We start from the raw sequence: 12,991 nt of genomic DNA, 5'->3' as shown, positions 1-12,991 counted from the left end.
AGAGAGAGACTGAACACCGTCTATTCACACGCACACACACACATAGCGTAAACACAAGCACCCCCCGCCAACAATCAAACGAAAGCCCCAGCTCGGCCCCCCCGGTCTCTGGATTCCAGAGAAGAAGAGTAAATCCTTCACCCCCCTGGTGTGAGACAGCCTGCCTCGGGAGGGGGCCAGTAGGACGTTGCCGTTGCTCAAGTCATGTGACGAGGCTATATTCTGCCCTCCCTGGGGGCCGTTCCGAACAAATTATGGCTAACCTGACGTGCGCGGAAGTGACAGGAGCCATTATTAATTCAGGAGGGCGTTTGGTCACGCCGCCTCCCTGCTCTCTCTCGAGCTACCGCTGGGACCCAGTCACTCCCTGGTTAAACGCCCCCCCCCCCCATCAGGCTCCTGTTTCAAAAGCCACAGCTGCCACAAGCGTGACCCCCACTGATTCCCCTCCACCATCGATATCTGCCGATCCGTCACCATTACTTGGTGTCTGTCCGGTAGTTCCGTACCACCCAGTTTCTTGATGCCCAGCCTCCTCACTGCTCCAATTTTACCGTAATCACATGCAAATATGAGGAGCGCAAGCTGGAGGAGGAGCTCCAAGGAACCCGGCAGGGCCGTGGCGATCGATCACCAGCCGGCACCCTCTGACGCCCGTTAATGAAACCCAGCCGGCCCTGATTAAACTAATTGACTGCGAAGGTTACAGTGGGGTCAGCTGGGCAGATGCTGGAAGAGTGGAGCCAGAGCGACCGTATTCTCCTTAAAAGAGGAAGCTGAAATTTTATGCTTGCTGCTCCCAGGGAGATTGTGTAGGGGCGAAATATCTCAGCTGACGTGTAACGTATATTATCATTTTTTAGGTTACTCTAACTTTTTTTTTTTTTGTTGCTTTTTTTCTTTTTTTGACGATCAGACCAAGTACGTACTTTGTAACATTATGTAACATTATAACATTCATATTTTACCTCCTTCAGGGCAGCTGTCGTTCCACCTATGTCCCACACGCAGACTGGACAGAGGTTTGCGCTTCAAGCTCCCCACTGAGACACTCGAGTCGAGCGGGGATCCCTTTGCAGTTGTGACATCGCAGCAAGGTTTTAGCCCTCCCTGCTAATAAACGACACCCCCCTTCTTTAGCCTGTTCAACAACTGTAATGTGCCGTGATGTCTTCACTTTGGGGGAGGTGGGCATCATAAAAGGGTTCAGCTGCCCTCCTTCCTGGCCATTTTGGCAGAGAGGTGGGGCACAGTTTGAGGTAAAATGCCGAATTGGGTTGGGATGAGCACTGTATTCACCCCCCACCCCGCCCTGCCCCATCCAATCAGATCCATCTTAAGGCAGCCAAGGAAACCATCTGTACATACTTGCTCTCTTGACCTCCTGCTCCCTCCAGTCCAGTGCTACCATCACTCTCACCTTAACGAGAGATCGATTAACACCTCCCAGCAGGATCATTAAAGCAAAACACAGAATGACACACACACACTCACTCTCTCTAACATCCATACGCTCCCAGGTAGATGAACCAGGATAACTGATGCTGCAGTGCATTCTGGGTAAATGGCGTGTCTATCGAAAGCTAAAAATTTAAATCCCAACATGCCACTCCTTTGGGTCCCAATTAGGCCCTTTGTTCTGTACCTGTGGCCATAATGAGGCCAAAGGTTAATTCTGCAAATGCTCCCAGTCTGTTCATTGTTGAGACAGTGGGGGGAGATGTTTTGGGAGGGGTACTGAACTCAATTTCTCACCTAAAACAGCCGCAATCTTCATATGACCTCTTTTTCCATTAGAAATCTTAAATTGATGGCTTTTCAGAAACGAAAGTCCAACCCTTAGGACAATCACATTCAGGCCCCCCTCTTAACTACACACCGCAAAGGATTGTGGGATTGGAGATTATTTAGCAATAAAAGGGCACATCAATTGGGTGGAGCCTTATATATCTGGTGTTTCCCAGCAGAGGTGATGTATTCCCACCTCCCACACCTCCCCCAGCCCTATCATGACCAGGCAGCAGATGCAGTGGTCCGAGAAACCATGGGTGAAGCCAGATGCAGATTCAATAAGTTACAATGTTTACCACGCGGAAGCAGGATTTGTATGGATGACAATGGATGCCCCACCTACTACAAAACACAGCAGTACTTGCTTCTTCCCCACCATGAAAAATGCCATGATTGGAGAAGTCGAACGTTTAATTATAACCAGTCACCCTCTCATCATGCAGATAACATGCTCTGCTGCCCTCCTGTTTTTCAGATGGAAAAACAGATGGATTTGGCTAGGGAGATGCCATCCATGCATCCTACTGAACACCATCCTACGCTCTGAGGGATATAGCAACCTGAGTCTAGGCTTTGGCCGCCTAGAGGTGCCTGCATGACACTAACGAAGGTGCTGGGCTGGCTAGGAACAGACACAGTCCTCCTTCAGGGCATAAGAGATGCTAAGAAAAGGCATCACACCCTCCTTCAGGAGGCGGGGAGCGTTTCCTACAAACCCATCAGGCTGACACAGGACAAATGAGCAGACAATGTCACACTGACATTGGTGAGTTTTATTACCTGCCCTCCTCTCTCCACCCACCGGCCAATCACGTTGATCTGCTAGCAGACCTGGCCCTCCCACTCTCCACCCTCCAGCCAATCATGCTGCTCTAAGCACGGACCTGGCTACTCCCACTTGTTCAATTCTGAGGCAGTACAGCTTTAGATGACTCCCAAGACCTAGTGCAGTGGAATATCAGAACCAGAAGGTGCAGAGATCCAGTGATGTAACAATGAGCTCTGAGGACATTCCAACACTGCATTTCCACACGTATCCTTTCACACGGCCAAAAATTCAAGGGAGGCATCAAAGACAAAAGCAGGGCTAAGCTGTTTGACCCACAGCAAAGGCACACCTGCTGTTAGTGTGAGCGAGAGCTCGGCTTCTATACGCAGGTGGGCCATTCCGGGTGGTGTTCCAGCGCTAATTTGCTGGCAGCCCCCCTCCCCGCCCCCCCCGCAACCAGCACCTGCGGCACGCTTGCGGCTCGTAACGACATCGCGGTGAATTATTTACCGCCATTTTTCCCAGACAGGCCTAAATGTAGGTCACGCTCTACAGATGAAGAGCCGACTGCGTTGAGGGCGTTGCTGCAAGGTCCAAAGCCAGCTCCTCTTCACTTTCAGATCTGTTGTGATCAAGCCTGGCAGTTTAGGCAGCTAATTCTCGCTATAGATTTCGGTCAAGCAGCCAAACAACGCATGAAATAAATGATAAAGCGAGTAGTATTGCAGCCCAAAAGGTTTGATTCCTGCATTAAAATTTCTATGCATCTGTGGATTCTGCAGTGTTACTGCACACCACTATCGAACAGAAACTGATTGTCAAGCTGCCTGGCCCCCTCACCTCCCTACAGGAAAGGTAGATCCATTCTGCGCTCATAATGTGTCCTGGAACAGGCTGCCTGACACCCCCCTACCCAATCTCAGCTGCTGGCACCGGCCAGGAGGACCCGGGCATCATGAGTCACACCAGAAACGCCGAACCAGCTCTCTGAAGCACGGTGGAAAAATCTTGCATCGTGGATCCCGGGAGAGCAGACACACACACCTGGGGCAGAATGTCAGACCCCGAACGTCAGGGAAGGAGATGCTAGAGTTTGATTAGGCGGGGGCGCACCAAAACAGGAAGCCATTTAAGTCACGTGACATCATTCCCCTCGTGCTGGGACACGGGGGAGGAAAGTGGCTCCACGTCATATGACCATCCCCAAGGCGGGCAGGGTACCCAGAAAACAGCAGGACAGAGAGAGAGAGAGAGACCAGCGTGTTCTGCCTGTCCTCCAGCGAAGCCTTCACTCTTCGTCTATCAGAAGGGCAGCAGGGTCATCTGCTGCTGCCCGCGCCTGACAATCGGCATGTGCTAAACACTCAATGGCAGAAAAGGCAGCTGGCTGGGGACACGGGGAGCAAAATGGACAACCCACCCACTCCTGATGCTGAGGTCAGGGAGAGAGAGGACTGGACCTGGGGGTACGCGTCTCTCAAAGCTCCTCTGATTGGCAGAAGCCCGGGCCTCTCCTCTCGGTCGCCAATCGGAAACGCGCTGGTGTCCAACCATTGGGTGGACATGAAAGAACTACAAACATGGCTGCATCCCCTCTGCACCGACATGTCCTGACCTGGCGCAGCGTCAAAGGAAGACGGGTGCATTTTATGGGATGTCTTTAGGTGAATAAGCTGTCTCCACGTGAATAAAACAGAAGAGAACAGCACAGTGGGACCGACGGAGGAGTGACCCCATGCTAGCCCATCCAGACTTTATCAACAGGGACACAAGGATTAAACCGCACACAGAAATATCCCATAACGCCTCAGGAAGCCTGACCTACACCAGGACTCTTGTGTAATGCCACTATGCCAGTACGTTGCTGGGTTAGAACATGGACTGTCGGGTGTTTTACATGAAACACATTTATATTTATCCCTACACCTGAAGCCAGGTTAAAACCTCATACCCAACTGTCTGAGATAGATAGGTTATTTCAGGAAGGAAACTTGGGACCAGATCATCTATCGTTCTAATGATCAGAAGACGGCATCTCCAGTACTCAAGCATTCAACCAGAACACATTCTGTAATATCCAGGCAGACACACAAAATGTATGCATAAGCCTAATTAGAACATATACTGTATATTAGTCTATACGCCAAATATACTGTCTAAATATGGCAGCAAGGTAATGCTGCACAATTCGGTTTAAGCTCAGAGGGGCTTTAAAATAGAATAGAACCTTATTCCTCCCCATAGGGAAATCGTGTTTTTGCCTATCCCATGTTACTCTCTGTGGCAGACAGTCAACCAGTCTTCAGTGCACTGCAGCAATGGGGGTTTAAATACCCTGCTCAAGAGTCCAGTAGTGAATTCACACTACCGACCCTGGGATTTGAACCAGCGACCCTCCAATAACAGACGCAGAGTCCTAACCCGCTGAGCCACACGCTACCCCTTTAGCTGTCACAGACAGTCGGGAAGCCATATGGAGGAGCTGGAAAATGGCTCGCCGCTCCATCACACGGGGGAGCCGGAGAACGGCTCGCTGCTCCTCCGACGGCCCGCCGCTCCGGCATACAGAGAAGCCGGCAAATGCCTCACTGCTCCATCGATCAGCACGCGGCCTGTGGGTTGGCTGCACCCACTGCAACATGAACAGAAGCTGATGTTGGACTGGACCAGATTCAAGGTCTGCTATTGCGTGGTGGACAAAATTATTTAAACACTATCATTAAAGGGGAGGGGAGCATTGAACGAGAGCCACAGGGCGGGGGGCTTGCTGCGGGAGCTGGAATTACATCTTAAATGGGAGGGGGGGGGAGAACTAGGAAGGAGAAAAAAAAAAAAAAACACAGTCGCATCTCATGCCGGGTGCTAAGGCCTCCACAGAAGAGCTCGATCCGCCAGGTCAGATTCAGGACAGACTCATTTTAAATGTTAATTGCAACAATAATTTTATTCATGGCATTTCTGCCCCTGCGCTGGTAAGGTTTCTACAGCAACATCAAAATGAGGGTTAAGTTTTCAAACACAGAAGGCACCCCCAAGCCCTGACTCATGCTCACACTTACGTTTTGACTCCAGCTTGAGTAAGTAATTGCCCCAACCCACCCCAGGCTTGGCTGCTCCTGCTTCATTTGTTTGCTCCTGTTTAATGAACATAAGTTCAGGATGTGGTTGATTACTGACATTTCAGAAAATGACCTTTGACCTTTCCTGCGGCACACTGGTCCCAGGGAAAAATGGTTGCTGTGTTTAATTAGCCTCTTGGTATCTGGCATCTTCTCCCATAACGATGCTCCCCTGTGGTTTAAATGGGGTTTCCGTATCATACGAGCAAGGCCATCGCACGGCCCTCCCAGGTTACCAAAGCTACCTCGCTGACTATCTGCCAACTTCAATTCAATTTACCAGGTTCAGCCCCGATTTCCTATCAGCAAAAATGGCTGCTCGTATACGTATCCTGTCACAAGAGCGGGAAACGGGTAAGTTCAAGTGCAGGACGCACAGCCACAACAAGTGGACTTTCATTTGCATTAGGAATTTCGCACCCCCCCCACCCCAAGACAGTCTCACAAGTGCATCACCAATCAGCCTGGCCCCTTACATGTTGATCTGTCACCAGTCTGCATTTCAGCATTTTCCTGAATCCCAGGAGCTACCAAAAACACTCCATAACCCTCTTTTCTTCTATCACCTCTCAGACACAGTCTGTCCCCATAAACAGACCCTCAGCAACATGCTACCTCAGACACTTGAGTCACTGTGTGACAATCATCCCAGGTGAAGCTAACTCAGGCCCCATATAAAGATACCCTATCTAGGATGCCCCCCCCCTTCTCCCTTGCCCCACCCCATCCTGTCCCACCTGGAGGCCAGACTCACCCTGTAAGAACGACCACGAAGTCCATGACGTTCCAGCCGTTACGGAGGTAGGAGTCCTTGTGGAAGGCGAAACCCAGGGCAATGATCTTGATGCCGGCCTCAAAACAAAAAATCCCAATGAAGTAGGGCTCGGTGTCATCCTGTGGAGAGCGAGAGACAGCGGGGGAGAGAGAGAGAATGTAAGAAGCAGCAAGGGAGAGAAAGACAAAGAGGGTCTTAATTTACCGGGACTCCCTTGTTGAACCCCATAGAGAAACCATTTGTCTGCTAAAACACTGAGCGACAGCAGACAGGTAAAGAAAAAAGAAAAAAAAAGTAGTAAACAAACAGCTACTTGCTGCCTTAAAGAGAACATCAAGGAGAAAGCGATAAAAAAACCTTAATGAACAATTTCACACAGACTCCTGTCTCTCGAAAGGCTCGCCTGGGGAGAACTCTGCTGGTGTGAGGGAAGCGGGCACAGAGCTGGCAGGATGGTGGGGGGGCAGACACTGAGCCCCAGCCTCAAATGCACCAAACCATTTTCTTTTATGAACCTGATTGAGTAAGCAGTTGTTGACGATGTCGGCCTGTACAGTGGTTTATCAGGAGCTCTTATTGAATGTGACGTACAGCTATGGAGTTTTACACAATTCTGAGATTCTTCCCAGTCCATAACAGAACATCGACTGATGCGCTTTACTCACGAAAACTGCAGGGGCTTAAATTTATGAAGCTGTGTTCATTTCAACCCTAGTGTCGCACCATGCCAGGCCAGCGACTGAAGCAAGCTCTCCTGCTTCTGAAGCCGGCCAGATGATCACGGAACGTGACGTCTTACGGACACACTTACCAGGCGCTCAGACATGGGAGTCTTGTCCGAGGCAGGAAGGTGCTGTTCCAGGGCCAAGACGATGCAGTTGGCGATGATGGTGGCCAAGATCATGTACTCGAAGGGAGTGAACAGGTCAAGGATTCCATCTCCAGGTTTGGATCAATGATCTTCACATCAATAATGAGATCACAGTCTGATCGCAATGTTATAATCAGCATTTTGCTCAACTGACACTTTTATCCAGAAAACTACACTTCCATTCACTAAAACCTGTATTTCATTACCAGATCTATTCCATTCCACTCGGCCCCTACCAAGGCTTAAATGAACAGCCTACGATTTACAAGACCGTCGTCAGCAAGCTTCAACAGCTTCAGCAGTATACCTACAGACATTGCTGACTTGCCAGTTTTCATAGAGGGATTTTGGTCGCACTCAAGGGTCACTGGCATTTGAAATCTAAGCTCTTTGATCCATGCAATAGTGAATAGTACAATACACCCCACACCTCACTATATTACAGCTGAATTACAATAAATGTCATATACAGTACAATAAAAATACAGCAAATATGTATACCCACCCACATAAACACAAAGCCAACTTTCACCCTTCTTTACAATACACACACACACACACACACGTATTTTACACTAATGTAAACTCATAGACAACATTCAAATCCGTGATGGGGGATGACATGAGGCAGAGTTTCATTAGACAGGTACACTGCTACCCAGGTATAGTAACTACTAATCACATCTGGAAATTTGCTTAAGGGGACAAAAAAAAGTCACCCATGAGAACATGTGAGCTCAAAAATCACGACATCACTTCCTGTTCTTCATATAGGGAGGCTCTGTGAAAGTCTTCTGTGGAAGACAAAGGGTCGCCTGTCTAGCACAGGACCTAGAATCTCAAAATAGTGCTGGAGCAGGAAAGATTTCTTACCATCATATTGACATAAGCCACTGATGCTACGTGAAGGCCTGTGATTATGGATCCTCATTCCGAAGTCCAGGTCTTCTGCTGTTATTTTCCATCCAGCTACAAGTCCTGATATGTGACTCATTTTCACTCACCCCTTGTTTTGCATGACAAGCAGAGCAATGTGAGAGTGGGCCGGGAGGCAAAGGCGGACTGGGGCCTCTTTTCTGAATTCGTGAACACGGGTCAGAAAAAGGGGCCAAGATGACATTAGCTGTATACATGAAGATGCAGTTTCAGCCAACGTGAAAATGAATCAGTCAGTTTGGGCAGGTGCGTCAGGGAATCAGCCGCAGGGGCGTCGGAGGGCAGCCTGTCGCTGCTATTCTCCAAGGCCTCCTACTCTGCAAAATCTCTCCAGCCTGCTACCCGCGTTTCTTAGGATCAACTTTTTGTCGGGGGGCTCAGCATTCCTAACTATGCCCCTGATACTAACACATGCTAACTCTCGGAGTGCGTGAAGTGTACTAAGGAGTTGGGGGGGGGGGGGGGGGGGGGGGGACAATTTATAAATCACCACATTTCCTGCTAATACTGAACTGGCTTCCTGCTAAAATTATTCACCTGGTCTCTCTCACGACCATCAAGGAGGGGTGTGAGCAGAAGGCCGATGGCGTCCCACAACCGCCTCACAGCAAAATTCTCCGTGTGGCTCCCTCGCGTTTCACTCTGCCGCTTTAATCTTTGGCCTCCGGGGGGGGGGGGTCTGCGAGGCAGCTGAAGGTGCGTGGTGGCATTTCAGTACCCAAACAAACATCAGGCACCAGAATGCCAGCTCAGGAATCGTACACGTCCGCCTGCCATCATTCCTGACAAAAGGCGGCATTGTAAGCGGTGGCACACACACGCACACACATTTAGCACACACACACACACACACACACACACATTTAGCACACACACACACACACACACACATTTAGCACACACACACACACACACACACACACAACCATGGGAAACTCAAAGAAAGCTGACATTTCATCTATTGTGACAGAAACTTTACATTATTGCAGCCACACCAAGATTATTTGAAGTTCAAATATTAGAACGTCAAGATGCATCAGACAAAACATTGCAGTTGTAATCATGCTTTCGATCTTCGGGGGAGGGGCTGATTCTGATTCTGAAGAAAGCAGGGCCAGATGCCTAATGAGCACACAGCAGAAATATGGCCTAGTGTGTACTACTCCATGTTTATCATTTAGATGTTGAGAGGCCTCCCCTAACCTTATTCATGGTTCTCCTTTGGAAGGGCACTGGAGATACGCAAGGTTTTTGTCTCTGTTCGAATAAGCCCATCATACCTATTCACTGTCTAACATTTGAACTTTAAGGAGAAGAAATAATAGGAATCAACTGCCAATTTAAAAATAATGAACCCCTGCAGTTCACAGCTCAAGCCTGAGTTTCATGCATCCAGTCCACAGGATATTTAAATCTCTCATCCAGTCATAGGTTGGGCACTAAAGACAGAGCCAGCTCTGCTTAGCTGGAGCTAAACAGCAACGCTTCCATGGTGGGTGTTCTGTTTGTGGGCTCCCATCTCCCAGCATGCATCATGTTTGCAGTGGTGGCTGCCCTGTCAGTCTCCACCAGAATAAAGAGGAATATGAATACAGCTAGGTCACGTTTTAGTTGGGTGGAGGGGATCTTGCCAAATCAAACCATTTCACAATCATAAATCTGCTGTTGTAAAAACTGCACTGTCGGTCGAATGAGTCACGTTACTAGTGGCCATTACTATATTCTGTTATAAATGCATCCAGTGATTTTTTATTTTAAGTAAAAGAAACGCGTTTTGTATCTCTTCACGTATATGTTGTGGACCACACTGCACGTCATTTAAAATCATATTGACTTTTTTTAAAATCCTTGCATTCTGTATTATCGACAAATCCAGTTCTCCAAAACCAAGACGAAACCGCGATCACTCAAAGCGGCTACCAAGAGGACTTCGATCTCTCTTAAAAGTTCAGAAGGTATTGCTTTCGGCCGACACCGACGTAGACGCGGTATTTCGGGCAGGCAGCCGATTTTCGCAACTCGGACCGGAGCATCGCTGCTGGGATCAGCCGCGCTGACGAAAGAGCACGAAAAGTGCCGAAGCACCTGGGCGAGCGACTTCCGTGCACGGGAGCGTGCAAGCCAGATGCGAACAAGAGCATCCAAAGAAAAAACGAGACTCGATTAATGGACATTTAAAAAGCGAAACGCTTTTTTTAACGTCATGCATATCGCATGCTTGCATACGTTTGGTGGAGCGAAAGAAACGCGTTGAGAACGCAGGTTACAATATGCAATTTTCACACAATTTCCTAGATAAGAAGACTATTATAAAACAGCAGTGACGCCCTATATCACGTTTAACACCCAAACATATTTTCTAACGTTACACTCCTACTATTTCACTCATGAATCCCCGTAATCCAACATTTAAATTCTACAAGTAGCAGTCCGGAGTACGTAGATTTATACGTTGTCTACATAAATCAAAAGAAAACAAAAATACAATAACCCATCTTGGTATATATGTGTTCCTACAAATTTCACATTTACAGGAAGGAATAAAGCGTTGTTAATATTATTAAAGCATACTTCAGTGCATTATTAAAACCACTCGTCGTGCTGGCTTTCCCAATTCAGAGCATCGTTGACAATGTAATAAAACAACGCTATCTGTGCCCAGATAGTGTGCAATATTCATTGTTTTTCCATGTACGTACGGATAAAAAGGTGAACCCACCCAGAAAATACGAGGTATTGTACTTTGTGTTTGATAAGACTGGAAAAGACACTGTTGCACATTATATAGGGTCTTGGATGTAATATTTTTGCAATAAAGACAAACGAAATCAGAACGGCGTGTGTATCTGTATGAGCTCGAAACACATGTGGTGGAGGAAAAAACACTCTCGGCTGTCAAGTTGTTAAACGTATACACATTTTTGTTGGCTCTTTAACTTGTTAATTTTGGGGAAAGACAACGGAGATCTAAAAATCATCTGTAATAACAACCACGGAGACACAGCCTCAAAAGGATATGGCCATTCGATTATTCTCTTCGCATATTTCCGTATGATATTGTCTTCGCTAAAGATAAAAAGGGATCGATTGACAGTGAAGCAGTTCTGTTTGACAGGAATAGGGTTGTATATGGCCATTGTCCTGGCTCTCTGGGCCATCGATTGCTTGTACATCCTCTGGCCGCCTGGGGGACCTCCTTGCCGGGCTGCTCCTCGCCCGGCTCCCGCTGGACCGCCGCCTCCATAGCGGGTAGGTAAATCATCTCCGAAGCGTGCCATTCTAGAAACGTACAGATCCAACAGGAAAAACCCAAACTGACATCAGAGAAAGCAGAGGGAAGAAGCATCACACCAAAGACAGTTATTCCAATCAAGAGTCTGCATTGAGTGCGATTCTCTTTTTTCTCCTTTTAATATCAAATAATTCAAAGAAGCGAAAATAGGAGTCTACTCGGAATTCAATTGTCTTCCCATCCTTTCCGTCTTCTTCGTTCACTACATGACAGGTTATAAAAAGAAAGTTTATATCATAACGTTACAGAAACAGTGCAAGGTGCCTTCAGTCTCCCCAATGAAGATACATTTTCCCATTCATGCAAGATGTAAAACCAAAACCGCCAGACTACGATGAGAAGCGAAGCAAAAAAATTATTCTTCAGTACCAAATGTGCCAACACTTAAAATGCCATGATAAAAATACATATCACCCATAAAAAAAATCACGCATTCAGCTGCCAATTGTATTTTTTCCGTTTGATTCCCAAAAAGGTGACAGTTTTTGGCTTTGCTTGATCCAACCCTTTTCCGTAGAAATACAAGTCAACGGGAAGAAATCCAATAGTGCCAAGCGCTCGTGTCTCTCTTTCGATCAGCAACGCACAAGTGCAATCACTTGCACAGGCTCCGTCCCTTATGAACCCCGTACGTGTGATTAAAAGAAGGCGAAGGCAGACTCCACCTGTACCGTAATCTCTGGTATTGAGCGAATGAACAAAAAAAATGTTTACTTGTGGTTATTGGACCGAAGGAAGAAAAAAAATGTTTGCTTGTGGCTACTAAAATGACTTTAATCACAAAGAAAATGAAATGGCTCAGCCCATTATTTTTTGTGACGCACAAAATCATTTCAGCGATGCATATAAAATATGCGAGACTTTTTGGCCGTTTGGTTTTTATGGCTAAAATGCCATAAATGAGATTCCATAAATCAGATCGAGCAGGCAACCTAAATGAACACAAAAATAAATGAACGCAGGAAGTTTATGTATATCTTTATAAAATATTTTTTTTCTATCAGACTAAGTTAATAGTCCATTAATCACACTACAAGGAGATTATGTTCTGGGGTGTTTTACTGCTAAAATTTCTTGTGAAAAAAGAAGAAATTTGCATTATTTGCACGATTTGCTCCCCACTGACCGGTTAAATCAAATAAAATTCAATTTCCAGTGCCTATAAATTAATACGTCTTTCAGTCTCGTCTTTAAACAAGTGACTTGATTTTCATTTCATACACGAGGAAAAACTCCCACATACTGCACACCAAGTCATTCTTATAGGCTAACCCCTAAAAGTACATTTGAAATTTTGTATTCGTTCAAGAGCAGGATGTTTAACTCAACGGAGACGATTGAGTCAACCCCACAGACTAAGAACAGTCGGTCGGACCGAACCTTTCAGACTTTCAGCATCGGCACCGTGAGGTCAGCTGAGTATCAAGGATGCTAATGA

At 47.1% G+C, this 12,991-nt stretch overlaps 1 protein-coding gene across 1 annotated transcript in view; it reads right to left on the bottom strand.

Moving 5' to 3' along the window:
- Nucleotides 1-12,991, bottom strand: part of LOC111853984 (probable voltage-dependent N-type calcium channel subunit alpha-1B) — a 117,418-nt gene that overhangs the window by 98,059 nt on the left and 6,368 nt on the right. The window contains exons 3-5 of the mRNA XM_072714731.1: nucleotides 11,281-11,540; nucleotides 7,266-7,372; nucleotides 6,434-6,573 (exon numbers count right to left, since the gene is read on the bottom strand). Coding sequence (XP_072570832.1) covers nucleotides 6,434-6,573; nucleotides 7,266-7,372; nucleotides 11,281-11,540 — 507 coding nt within the window. The remainder of the gene's footprint in view (nucleotides 1-6,433; nucleotides 6,574-7,265; nucleotides 7,373-11,280; nucleotides 11,541-12,991) is intronic.

The sequence above is a fragment of the Paramormyrops kingsleyae genome, chromosome 7 (genome assembly GCF_048594095.1).
Source record: "Paramormyrops kingsleyae isolate MSU_618 chromosome 7, PKINGS_0.4, whole genome shotgun sequence".
In the NCBI taxonomy this organism is placed as follows: Eukaryota; Metazoa; Chordata; class Actinopteri; order Osteoglossiformes; family Mormyridae; genus Paramormyrops; species Paramormyrops kingsleyae.
Note: the sequence above shows the minus strand (reverse complement) of the source record. Positions and strands in the feature narration are given on the sequence as shown.